Source organism: Chrysemys picta, chromosome 20 (genome assembly GCF_011386835.1).
Source record: "Chrysemys picta bellii isolate R12L10 chromosome 20, ASM1138683v2, whole genome shotgun sequence".
In the NCBI taxonomy this organism is placed as follows: Eukaryota; Metazoa; Chordata; order Testudines; family Emydidae; genus Chrysemys; species Chrysemys picta.
In genome coordinates, this window is record NC_088810.1 from 19,073,939 (window position 1) to 19,086,336 (window position 12,398).

At 49.9% G+C, this 12,398-nt stretch overlaps 1 protein-coding gene across 1 annotated transcript in view; it reads right to left on the minus strand.

Moving 5' to 3' along the window:
* The window catches only part of VPS45 (vacuolar protein sorting 45 homolog), a 52,293-nt gene that overhangs the window by 12,731 nt on the left and 27,164 nt on the right, over window positions 1–12,398 (minus strand). The window contains exon 14 of the mRNA XM_005293649.5: window positions 8,991–9,122. Coding sequence (XP_005293706.1) covers window positions 8,991–9,122 — 132 coding nt within the window. The remainder of the gene's footprint in view (window positions 1–8,990; window positions 9,123–12,398) is intronic.

The following is a 12,398-nucleotide window of genomic DNA, read 5'->3' on the forward strand; positions in this document are numbered from 1 at the left end:
GCTCACGTTGTTACAGACGTTCTCCCTGTGGCCTCATCCTGTATCACGGCGCTTGCAGACATGCTGTAACTACCCAGAAATTCATAGACTGTACGGTCTAAAGGGACCGTTGCATCATCTCGTCTGACCTTCTGTATAAACCCAGACCAGAGAATGCTTCCCACTTACCCTTGGACTGAGCCCAGTAACTTGTTTGGCTAAAGCAGCTGCCAGCAACACACCCAGTCTTGATTTGAAGACATCAAGAACTGGAGACGCCACTGCTTTCTTTATCAGTTTGTTCCAACAGGGACTCTCCCTTGCTGATAACGATTTGTGCCTTATTTCTAATTTGAATGTGTCTGGTGTCAGCTCCAGCCCAGGGGTCTTGCTCTGCCTTTGTCCGCTGGATTAAAGAGCCCGTTAGTACCTGGTACTTTCTCCCTGTGAAGGTCCTTATATTCTAATGGAGTCACTGCTCAATCTTTTCGATACCCTATCTGGCAGGCGTTGTTCCATCACTCAGCCATGGCCTCATCTTCTGAGAACGCCCAGAGGGAGCCAGTTGGTGCCAGCTCTGAAGCGGCTGGCTTTTGGGGAGAGGAAAGCCTGGCCCCTGGGAACTGGTCTGAGACACCAACTCCTTTGGTCTATGTGACACCAAAGAACCATCAGAGAGAGAACTTTCAATCCCTACCAATCCGGGCTGGATCTGAACCAGTGACCTGCAGAGGAACAGGGGCGTGGGAAAGATGTCTGAGCTGCCTACGGCACTCAAGTTCATACACTATGGGTTGGACCCTTCTGTGTCTTGCACCTTGTGTCATAATTTACACCAACGAAGAGTGAGTGCAGAGGGGGTGTAGGATGCTGCTACTCTGATCTGGTTTCATTTTACCCCCACCATGCACCGGTGTGAATGACTCTGTAGGGCACAAGAGAAGTGGAAAACCAGACCTTTGTGTATTTGATGGTCATGTTGCCACAGCCACTTCCCTTTACTTTTACATCTAAGTCTCAGATTTTAATTAAAACTGTATTTTCTTTGTCACGTCACGGCTCCAGTGCACAGCTTGTCATCCACCTCGTTCCCTGCAGAACAGGAGTTGTAAAACATCCGCTCTCCTTTGGAGACTGGTGCAGCTGACGGTATTTTCAACGTAACTGGCTTTTCTCCTCTTCCTGGTTTGCCTGCGATCTTGCCCGATCGTAGGAGTGCCGGAAGTGAGTCACTTTGCTATCGGCAAGCTATGCATCCACAGAGAGACGTTATTCTCTTACCCAGGGTCTCGAGTAATTGTGCTCGGAGTCTTATCCGTGTCCTTGGTAAGCCTCCAGCTCTCCCATCCGTGCAGGACAGTTGACCACATGCCGCACGTCAGCAATCTCGTGCAGATTTTTAATAAGAAAAGTCCTGACATTTTGCCCAGACACGACTGTACCCCAGTGCTCTGCAGGTCAGAATCACAGGCCTTTTCAACTCCCTGGACAAAGCCTGCAGCAGCAAAGGCACGGTCCCGAGGCTACACTGCTAGACTAGGAATCGGGAGACCTGGGCTCGGCTCAGGTCACTTTGCCCTTCTCTATATCCTTCAGCTTCTGATACTTGACCTTCCTTTGGAAAATGCTTTGAGATCTACGGATGGAGAGCACTGACTTCATCAGCATTACGCGGATGCTTGCCTCACCCAGTGGGTGAAAAAGTGCAAAATAAAATAATCGAATTCATGTCCTTTTCAGACGAGGCTCCCTGCTAATCCCCATCCAGGGATGTGTGGGCAGGAGCCTGCGAGAACACGACATCCATCTTTTTTCTATCCTCCTTTGAAATGCAAATGGTGTTACTGCATCCTACCTTTTCTGTAAATAATTCAGAGACGGCGCCAAGCGGCGGTCAGGCGAGAAGGCCTGACGTTACTCGGTACAGCAGGAATCTAAACACTGTAAGGGTGGCTCCAGCACTCGGCTTCTGGGATCCCGTACCAAAAAGACAACGTGCCAGCTAATTTACAAAAACCAGCAGCACTTTGCCTGGAGCTACAAGAACAGTCAGCAGTCTGGCATCCTCTCGGGTGATCAGAGCAAAGAACCCCTGTCTATATCCCGGTGTGGCATTTTCACTGACAAATTCCTTCTTCTTGACCCTTCAGCGAAGGCCAAATGCTCGATCAGTTTAATATCTGGCGTGCACCCTGGGGACACCCAGGTAGAGAGAGTGCTTAGATACTATAGTGATGGGCAGTGGTATACATGTCTAAGAGAAGCTTTTCCATCTCTGTGGTTTACCTTCCTCGCAGGGCCCTGGTAATTCTAACACCGTCGCTACGGCTAATATAGGTCCTCTCTTAGCAAGACTGCTCCATGATTAACTGAATCACGCTAGTGCCTAGAAGTCCCAGCCAGAATCGGGACCCCACTGAGCAAGGCCCAGACACAGAATCAGAGAGGGTCCTGATCGAAGGGTGTGTCTGCACTGCAATCTGAAGTGTGACTGCAGCACAGGTAGCCAGACCTGCACTAGCACAGCTGAAAAAAAAGCAGTTTAGATGCAGTGGAACAGCTGAAGCATGGGCTAGCAATGCAAGTACAAATTCCGGGTTCTGGGCAGCTTGTACGGTGTAGACATACCCTAAACAGACCAAGGGTGGGAAAAGAAACTGAGGCACAGACAGGGCAAATGACTTGCCCAAGGTCACACAACAGATTAGTGGCAGAGGTGGGAATGGAACCCATATCTCCTCATTCCCAGTCCAGTGCCTTATCCATTGGACCATGTGACCTCTTCTGCCCTCCTCTCGCCTAATCAATACACTGCTGCCAAAGTCCTCTCTAGCCCAACCACGTCACCCCACTCCTCCAAGCCCTTGGCTGACTTTGATCTGTATCAAACAGAAGCTCCTTATCCTCACAACCAGGGACCCTGCCTATGTGTGTGCCATCGTGACACAAACACACACCCTCTCTCTCTCCCCGCCTGCTCCCCAACCCCCAGATGCAGAACCATGCAGCGAGTACTAAAAATGAAGGGGTGACATTTTCAAAACCAAGTAGGTCAGCGGTTCTCAACTTGGGGTTATGGGCTTTGGTGGGGTAGGGTCCGGGGTCACAGCCACCTAAATTGCTAGAAGGGAGACAGTAAAGAGCCTCTGGAGGAAACATCTGGAGAAGTTCCCTCGCTGAGCCAGTGAAACTTTAAGCCTACCATCAAACAGACAGGAAAACCTGGTTAAAGAGCCCTGCCTCCCCTCTGCTCTAGGGACACAGCTAGGAGATGCGGAGCTGTTCAGCAGAGCGTGTTAATGGTATTGCAACGACTTTGCAGAGCCTTTCCAATCCGCGTTGTCTCCAAGTGTTACAATGTACATGTAGTTTAGTTCACTGGTGAATCAATTACACAGATCCTCTTTCAAGGCAGGGCTCAGCCTTCAATACTGGGTGAAAGTTATACCCGTCAGGAGAGCTCGGCTATCGGTTACGCTCTGCCATTGCTCCGTATTTCATTACGGCGCAAAGGCGGTCAAGCCATCAAGATTTGCAATGGGGCTTCTGTTATAAGGCTAATTTTGCCATTCACCAAAACATCTGATCAGTCTCAGAATGGGGAGACTGGACCCGAGGCAGAAGCTTTTCCCAAAATTTCAAGTGACACAAATTGGGGATTCTGGGATTATGGCGCCCTTAGAGCTGTTCAACACTTGAGCCTGGTCTCTACTGGCAAAATTACCTCTCGCTGACAACAGGTGTCAGCGACGGGTGCATCGAGACACGGATTAGCTGCAAATGTAACACAAGATTTTCAGGACCGTTTCGGAAACATCAATTAAGAGCTGATACGGGATTCAAACGGAAGTGGGGACAGGACCTCGAGGCAGGTCCTACAAAAACAAATAGCCGTGTGCTTCGAGCACGCTGGCTGAATGGCACCATGCAAGAGCAAAGTGATAGTGGTACAAGAACGAAGAATCGAACATTCAAGAGTGACGAGTCCAAAACATAGTCCCTTGTTCTAAAGTGCACTGTGGATTGTAGCCGAGTTGCTGGGGGGGAAAAGGGAGGGGGTGGGAACTCTGTCATCCTCAGGAGCAAGGCCTGGGATCATATTTTGGACCCATCACCTGCAAGTGGAGTCATGACAGGAAGGATGGTTCAGTGGTAAGGGGGGGGGGGATTCTGCTCAATTCCTAGCTCTGCCACAGACTTCCTGGGTGACCTTGGGCAAGCCTCTTAAACCTCTCCGTGCCTCAGTTTCCCATCTGGACAACAGGGATAACAGCACTGTCCTGCCTCACAGGGGTGCGCAGGATAAATACATGAAAGATGGGGAGGCGCTCAGCTACAACGGTGACAGGGCCAGACAAGGACCTTAGCTAGACAATGTCCTTTTAACGGTGCTGTGCGATTGTCCAGGTTATGCAGGTTCTCCAAGCTGGGGAGCACCCTCCAGCCCTTCTCACGGCTTCTGTTTCAGGGTCATTAAAAAGGAGGGATTCAATTGTAGGCAGTGCATGGCCAAGTACGCCAGTAGTGAGGGGAAGATGTGCAGTGAGGGATGTGCCAGGACTAACTCACTAGCTGGAAAGGCTAAAGTTTCACGTCTCTGAAATAGAAGCCGCCGCCCCCCCTGCCCAGTCTTCTCTGGTAACTGTCTCTGCCCTGCCCCCCCCCCTTTTTCCCCATGCACCCTGGGAAGAGCTTATATCAACAGCAATGATGGCACTTGGCAGGCCAGCCCTCTGGGCCTCTGCAAAATGCGGATTCTGGATTGTCATCGTAGTGCTACCAAGGCGTTACAGGACAGCCTGGGGTATGTGTACACTGCAGACGGGGCATAATTCCAGCTTGGGCAGAAGTCCACGTGCTAGCTCTGCTCGAGCGAGGGCGGTACAGAGAGTGGCACGACAGCCCTGGGAGCAGTTTGGACTAGCTGCCTGAGTACGTACCCAGGCTCTTAGATGGCGCTGTACTCTGGTAGCTAGTCTAGGCTGCAGCCTGGACACCGCCATAGATGTAGGCGATTAAGCTCAGGCCACGGCCAGCCTCCTAGAGCGAGGAGCTTAGCCACAGGCCTTCAAGAGTCATAGACCAGGAGTTCTGTTCCTGGTTTTAATACTGACTTGCCATTAGCCTAGGGCAACACCCCCCCCTTCCTTTGTGCCTCAGTTTCTCATCTGTAAGGCAGGGATAGTTACTGCTTACTTCAGAGAGTCCCCCCTGGGTAAGGAAAGGCTCCCTGTTCAGCACCACGCTAAGTAGATGCTTAACTCCGACAAAGCCAATGGGAATTCAGCACACGTTTAAAGTTAAGCATGTGACTAAGTGCTTGGCTGAGCAGGAATGAACTTAAGCAGATGCTTAAATGCTTTCCCGAACCAAGGCTGCTGGGAGAGGCGGTATGATTTAATTAGCCTGGCATTTTCCAAGGGGAGTTAAGTGCCTACCTCCTTTAAGCTCTTGGGGGAGAATCACAGCCCCCAGGTGTGTAAAGCGCTCTGAAATGATCTGGCGGACGATGTTATAGAAGCAGTAGTATTAGGTTAGCTTCAATAGTAAACAAGCCACTGCTGAGAACGTTTTCCGGGTTCAGGCTCCTTTTCCAAACTAGAGATCTATAGGGTGTGGGTTTTACTTTGTTTCTCTAATTTGGGGACCCAGGCTGCTTATGGTATCTATCGCCTCTAAACATTCCTGGTGAATAGCCACCAGGTGGGAGGGCTTTGACCCAGTTTCCAATCCTGCAGGAAGCTGTCTTTCAGCTTGGAAATGGATCTAAACAACCACAGGTGCATTGCCGGCCTCTGCGCCACACCCTGGGGTTTCTTGGCTCTTGCATTTGGGAGGGAATGTGCGTTGGGCTGCTTGCTGGGAATTAGAGGAAATGGAACTCCAGGAAACTGGTTTTCAAAGTGATTCAGGAGCAATGGAGCCAGTTTACAGGCCGGGTGCATCTTTCCAATTTTAGCAATTCCCTTTTTCCTGAGGGCCTATTGGACAAGGAGCAGTGAGCAGGACTGCAAAGTACTTTATCTTTCAGTTTCTAGCAATGCCGTTTAGCTCAAAGGCTAAACGTGGAGAGGGGGGAGGGATGAGACTGGAAAGCTAGCTAGTTTGGGTCGGATTTGGTCACAACGTGGGCTAATACACACTTGCCTTTGTAGCCCAGTTCATAAGAGCCACTTGCATCTGGACTGGTGTCCAATTCGAGGGCTTTATTAACTGAAGGAAAAACTAACCGATTTCAGAGTGGACACTGCTGCACATATGTGAAAAAATATGTTTGGTGGGAGTGGGGGTGAAAGCCACTGGATCGTGCAATACGATACAAATTATTGCCGTGCAACCTGAATATATCTCGCGGGAGACGGAATTAGGATGGAGGTGCAGAAATGAGGCATTTAAAAGTCCAGTATAATAGGTATGGTAGCAAATATGCGTCTATGTGGCGTAAAAACCAAGCCACTTTATTATCTCTGCCTATACATACACTCTGCCTATACATACATTTGAACTCCGGCCTTAGAGGCACAGATCCTGAGGCCACGGTGGCCATCTAGTCTGGGCTCCTGTATAGCACAGGCCAGAGAACTTCCCCAAATTAATCCCTAGAGCAGAACTTTTAGAAAAAACATCCAATTTTGATTTGAAAATGGGCAGTGATGGAGAATCCCCACGAGCCTCGGGAAAATGTTCCAGTGGTTCATTAGTCTCACCGTTAAAAGCGTGCACCGCACTGCCAGTCTGAATTTGTTTAGCCTCAACATCCAGCCATTGGTGTGTCAGACCTTTCTCTCCCAGACTGAAGAGCCCATTATTAAATATTTGTTCCCCCTGTTGATACTTAGAGACTCTGATCAAGTCCCCCCTTCGCCTTCTCTTCGTCAAGCTAAATAGATTGAGATCCTTGAGTTTATCACGATCAGGCTTAGTAACAGAAAGATCAAAAAAGTGTTCAGGAGTCTAACTTTTTATAATACACTCCATTAAGTGGAGGTACACCCACCCACCCACCCATTAGGCTCTCTTATAAAGCCGTGTGAAACTTACGTAAGGAAATCCAAGTGAAGCCAATTACACATTCAAAAACCTGAATCGAGGCCATGAACCTCTGCCATGGTGCCTCTATGAAAATCATTCACTTAATAGCTTGAGGGTCAGATGGGGTAGTTGGCATTTAGTTTAAATATTTATTGGGCTAAAATTGCGAGAGAGAGAGAGAGTGTGATAAATTGAATGTACCCAAATGGATCCCTCCACAGGCTTTGATGTCGTTTAGACTGCAAGCTCTTCTGGATGGGGACTGTCTCATCCTGTGTGTTTGCACAGAGATAGCACAATGGAGTCCTGATCTAGGCACTACCAGAGATAGAGGCTCACAAACTTTTCGGAAAACTTGGTCCAGCTGGTGGACAAACCTGGGACAGATTTATGGCTTCAGCAGTCCGTCCAACCTTGTGGGTTGGATGGCTGGACCCAAGAGCAGACGTGGGTCCTTGGGGCGTGGGGGCGTGCACTGCAGGCCAGTTAGAGTGTCTATGAGAACGTGAACACTCAGGAATTGCAGAATGTGAGGCAGAGATTTTCAAAGCTGTCTAGGGGATTTGGACGCTCCACTCCCGTTCCTTCTAAACAAGTCCCATTTGCCCAAAGCCCTTAGTCAGCTTTGAATATTGCAGCCTGAATGTTTAAATGTAACATCGCCTTAACGATACGGTTTGCATTTACGTTTAATGAGGTCTAAGCCTCCCCTCCATCCATCCCTACAGAGCAGAGTGGGTGCGTTAAGTTCAGAGCAGCTGTTGGACAACTCCAGGGACTGCCCCAGCTCTTAGATTTCACCACATTTTCTGATAGAGCACATGGGATGGATTCAGGTCACCTGTCACATTCCTTCTAACTTTACCCTCCTGTTCCCAATCAACTGATTGGCTACCGGCCAAGGAGACTTAATTATGAAAGGGGAGAGAATGGGATATTTGGAGGGATGTGGAGGAAGAATTGAAAGAATTCTTGGTTCTCTGCTTAGCTTGCAGCTGGCATGGGAGAGAAGGAAGTACTCCCGTCTGTTCCCCCGCTCCCTGGCAGGAGGTGGTACAGATGTATGGTCTAATTTCCCCCTTATTAGGATAAGGGAATCCTGACTTGGACACTTTGATCAGCACATAGGCCTGTGAAATGGTGCCCATGTTTGGAAACTGGGCTCGTAAGTTTCGTCAGCTGATCACATCACACAAGTCCCAGTTGTTTTCTGGAGAAAGCAAGATGGTATTCGTAGGAACTAACAGGGAATTTTAGGATTGATCACCTGCTTCCATTGCTGTGGAAATGCTATGCCATCGGCACTGCCCAGCACAAACCCACTAAGAAATTAGTTGCTTGGAATGTTTCAGGGGCGGCACCGGCAACATAGGAGCAAAGAGAATTAAGGGTGATCAGCACACCCAAGAGTCTTGCAGGATCAAGCCTGCACAAATGACTCATCTCCTAAGGGAGGAGATTGAGGTGCATGGTGGGTTGGGAATGAAAGCTCCTTTCGTAAGAGAGCAATGCGAAGAGCAGTCGGTACTGCGCAGATCTGCAGAGATTGCAAGCACAGAGCCTGCTTCCGATCTCACTTACACCAGTGGAACCCAACTGACCTCAGCAGATTCACTGCTGATTTATGCCGGAGCGACTGAGAGCAGAATCAGGCGTGTGGTCTGGATTTCCGGGCATTCCCTTACCTTCCCATTCATACTACAGTGGGCAGCAAATTCAAAGCAGGAGAAACTATGCACATACGCCTCTCTGTACCCAGAACTTTTATCTCTGACTTTCCAGTTCCTTAAACCTTCAGCCTGACAATCTCTCCCAGAGCCAACAAGGCACTGGGGCGACACCTAGCAGGCAGGGTGGTTAGACCAGAGATCTGACTATTCAGCGGTGCCCTGGGGCGCTGAAATTCTCCTCTGTGTCACAGATCTAGACTCAGATCAACCATTTTCAAACCCATGGGACAGGGCTCCGGGCGTCGTTACCTTTTCGTGTTGTGGATGGTGGTCCCGCCCAATACGATCCGGACCCCAGGGGTGCTGCGGTTAAGGTTATACACAGTTAACGCCTCTTCATAGGTTGCTCCTCCAATGATAAACACAATAATATCTTGAGGCCTGCAATGAAAAGGGAGCGCTCTTGAAACGGAGCAGGACAAAGCATTAGACAACACAGCCTAGGGATAAATACCGCCCTGGCCAAGGACACGGATTGAGCAAGCCAGTGGATGTTCCCTATAATCGAAGGTCTGTGACGTACAGGGCCCTGGAGGGGGCAATGATGCAGTAGCACATAATGTGGCATTTAAACAAACACGTATACAACGTGCTAACGGTTCTGAAAAAGCAGTAGCACCTCGAGCGACGCCCAGGCAGGATCTGTATTCCCCCCCGGGCTCCACCGTGACACATCCACCAATGTTTAATGCATGAGCATGACCCTGCTGGGGCTGTTAAATTAAAATCAATTTAGGAGTCAAATGAGGGCAGCGACCCGTCTGGGTTTTGGCTCGAATCAGCTGCAGCCTTTCTGGCTCATTACGGAATTGGTGGGATTAGGCCTAGTTCACCTCGGAGATTATAATCCCTAAGGAGCCTAGGAACACAGGATTTTACAGGGAAGTCGCAGGGCTGGGCTGCCTTCACCTGGGTACATGCAGAGACAGACACATGGCCCTGAATATTTTGACTTCCCCCAAGAAAGCCGGCACCTCGATCTCTTCCTCCTCACACCCACTACCCCATTTCTCACCCCCCCCGCCCCCCTCCCAAGTCACCCAACTGGCTCAGAGGTACAAGAAGTTGGCCCTGGCTTGTGAGCCACCTTTGCTGTCGTATAAAAGATCGGTGAACCCTGGAGTGCACTGCGTGGGTTCTACAGGATACGGTGCCGTGCATCCTCTCGGGCGACTCCAATAACGTCCCTTGCGGAGTCCAAAAGCATCTCTCGACAGGGCAGGTAAGTCTGGACACAACCTCCTGGTTCCCTTGCTGCTGTGCTCTCTAACCCCTCAAGCTGGTTCTCTGTACTGCAGCCAGGTATTCTCTTAGACCAGAGCGGCTTGCTTCAACAGTCGGAATCGCAGCAATTCGTCTGCGTCGGCCACGCTAGCTCCTGGTCAGAAGCAAGGCCAAAACTGTCAGAAAGTAGTTTTGAGTATAAGGTGCCCAGAATCTGGCAACTCAAGCCAGATTTTAGAAGTTCTTGGAAGCTGCGGGTAGTTGGCCCATCTGAAAATCAGATCCTGGGTGCCAAAACTTTAGGGGCCTAATATTACAGGGCACTTGGGAGAACATGGTTCTCCGAGTTACGTTAAACAGAGAAATTGCTTCCTGAGGCATTCAACAGACTTCAACACAAGTTTCATCTGCAGTCAGTGTAGAATCTTAGCTTCAGCTGTGTAGCTCTCTCGAAAGGACAGGGTTTTTAAATCAGAGAGGAGTCCCTTGTAGAAAAGGCCTGAAAAGGTACATGAACACGCCAGCCTGGCTATTCCACACTTGAGCTCTGCAGACGCAACGGTGCGATTTATCATGCAGATGTTTTGGGCCGTCAGTCGGGAGCAGTTATACGGTGGGAGAACTCTCAGGATTTCAGCAGCACAGCATTCACAACATTCCCAGCGAGCCAGGATTCTGTGCAGCGATCGCTCCCCGAAGAGTCACAGAGTCCCTTGAACAAAAGCGAGCTGTGAAATCTTCTGCACTGCAGCCGGAAGATAAGCAGGTTATATACAGCGACTGCATGTTCAGACGGTGCAGGTTCACATGTTTCACTACAGCAGACGACAAAATTTCTACGCACGAGCAAGGATGCGAGTCACTGAGCCAGCCCTGGAGGATGGAGACTGCTGTGCCGTGGCTTTTAGCTGGGTTCAGACATGCCTCTTTGGAAACTGCATGCAAATTTGCCCAGCTCTTTTGGGGATGGAGGAGGGGGAAATCGAATAAACCATACTTTGCTGTATTGGAGATACTGGGTCTTCAAGACCCAGTTCTGCTGTGATGCCTGGGAGAGATCAGCCAAATCACTGATGGCTAGAAAGAGGGGCCAGTGGCACCAGTTGACAGTGTACTTTATAATAATTGAAAGAGGGGTGTGTGTGTGTGTGTGTGTGTGTGTGTTGGGGGGGTGGGGGTGCGTGGGACTGCAAGGTTAATAGATAAAATCCCTACTTTATTAGAGAGTTGGAAGTGTGGTTGCAGGATACAGCACACTGGGAATCAGGACTTCGGGCTCTATTCCCAGGTCTGCTAGCGACCTGCTGTGTTACTCCCGGGCTCTTTTGGGAAGTAGGTATAACACCGATCTGCTACGGGGGTCACAGTGGTGATGTCTCACAAATCCCAACCAGCCAATTACATCTGTTAAATTGAACTAGTGACTGTAACTGGATCAGTAAAGCAACAGGCAAACAAAAGAAGCAATTTAGCAGAGGGTGACAGTCCCTTCGTTACAAGCGCCACCCACCCCCACTTCATCCACGGGGTCGGGCTCCAAGCAGCTCCAGCTCACAAGGCCTAAGGCAGGGGTCGGCAACCTTTCAGAAGTGGGGTGCCGCGTCTTCATTTATTCACTCTGATTTAAGGTTTCGCGGGCCAGTCGTACATTTTAACGTTTTTAAAGGTCTCTTTCTAGAAGTCTATAATATATAACTAAACGATAGTTGTAGGTAAAGTAAATAAGGTTTTTAAAATGTTTAAGAAGCTTCATTTAAAATTAAATTAAAATGCAGAGCCCCCCGGACCGGTGGTCAGGATCCGGGCAGTGTGAATGCCACTGAAAATCAGCTCGTGTGCCGCATTTGGCACACGTGCCATAGGTTGCCTACCCCTGGCCTAAGGGATTTACGTCCCCAAATCCCCAACTACCTCCCTTTGGCTCCTTCAGAACGCCCAGCCTGAAACTCGGCATCCCAGCATGCTCCAGGTTTGCTTAGTCACCGCACAGTCACCCTTGTTTCCAAGGCTCCATGCACCACCACCATACAGTGCTTTGAGATCCGCAGATCCCGGGAGGTACAGTAGCCCCAGGCAGGCAGCGAGCCTGCCCTAGCAGTCAGGGCTACGTTACTGTGCAGGAAGTCGATCCCAATGCACGAGGCCGAGAACGCACACTATCAGCCTAGCGGCTCCGGCACGGCAGGGCACTGCATTCGCTGGAGGGAGCAGCGGGGGGCTTACTGCCCAGATGAAGCCCCAGACAGAGGGGTCCGGCATTGGCTGTTCTTGTCCCTGGGTCCAGAGACAATCAGATCTTGGCTGCTTCCAAACAGATTTTTTTTTAAAAAATCACCCCAGCAAAGGAGGTACCCAGAATGCATATGAACGTATCAACGCAGCTCATCCTGACATTACTCCTCCGCCCACGCTACCCCTGCAGTAGCTGCAGTG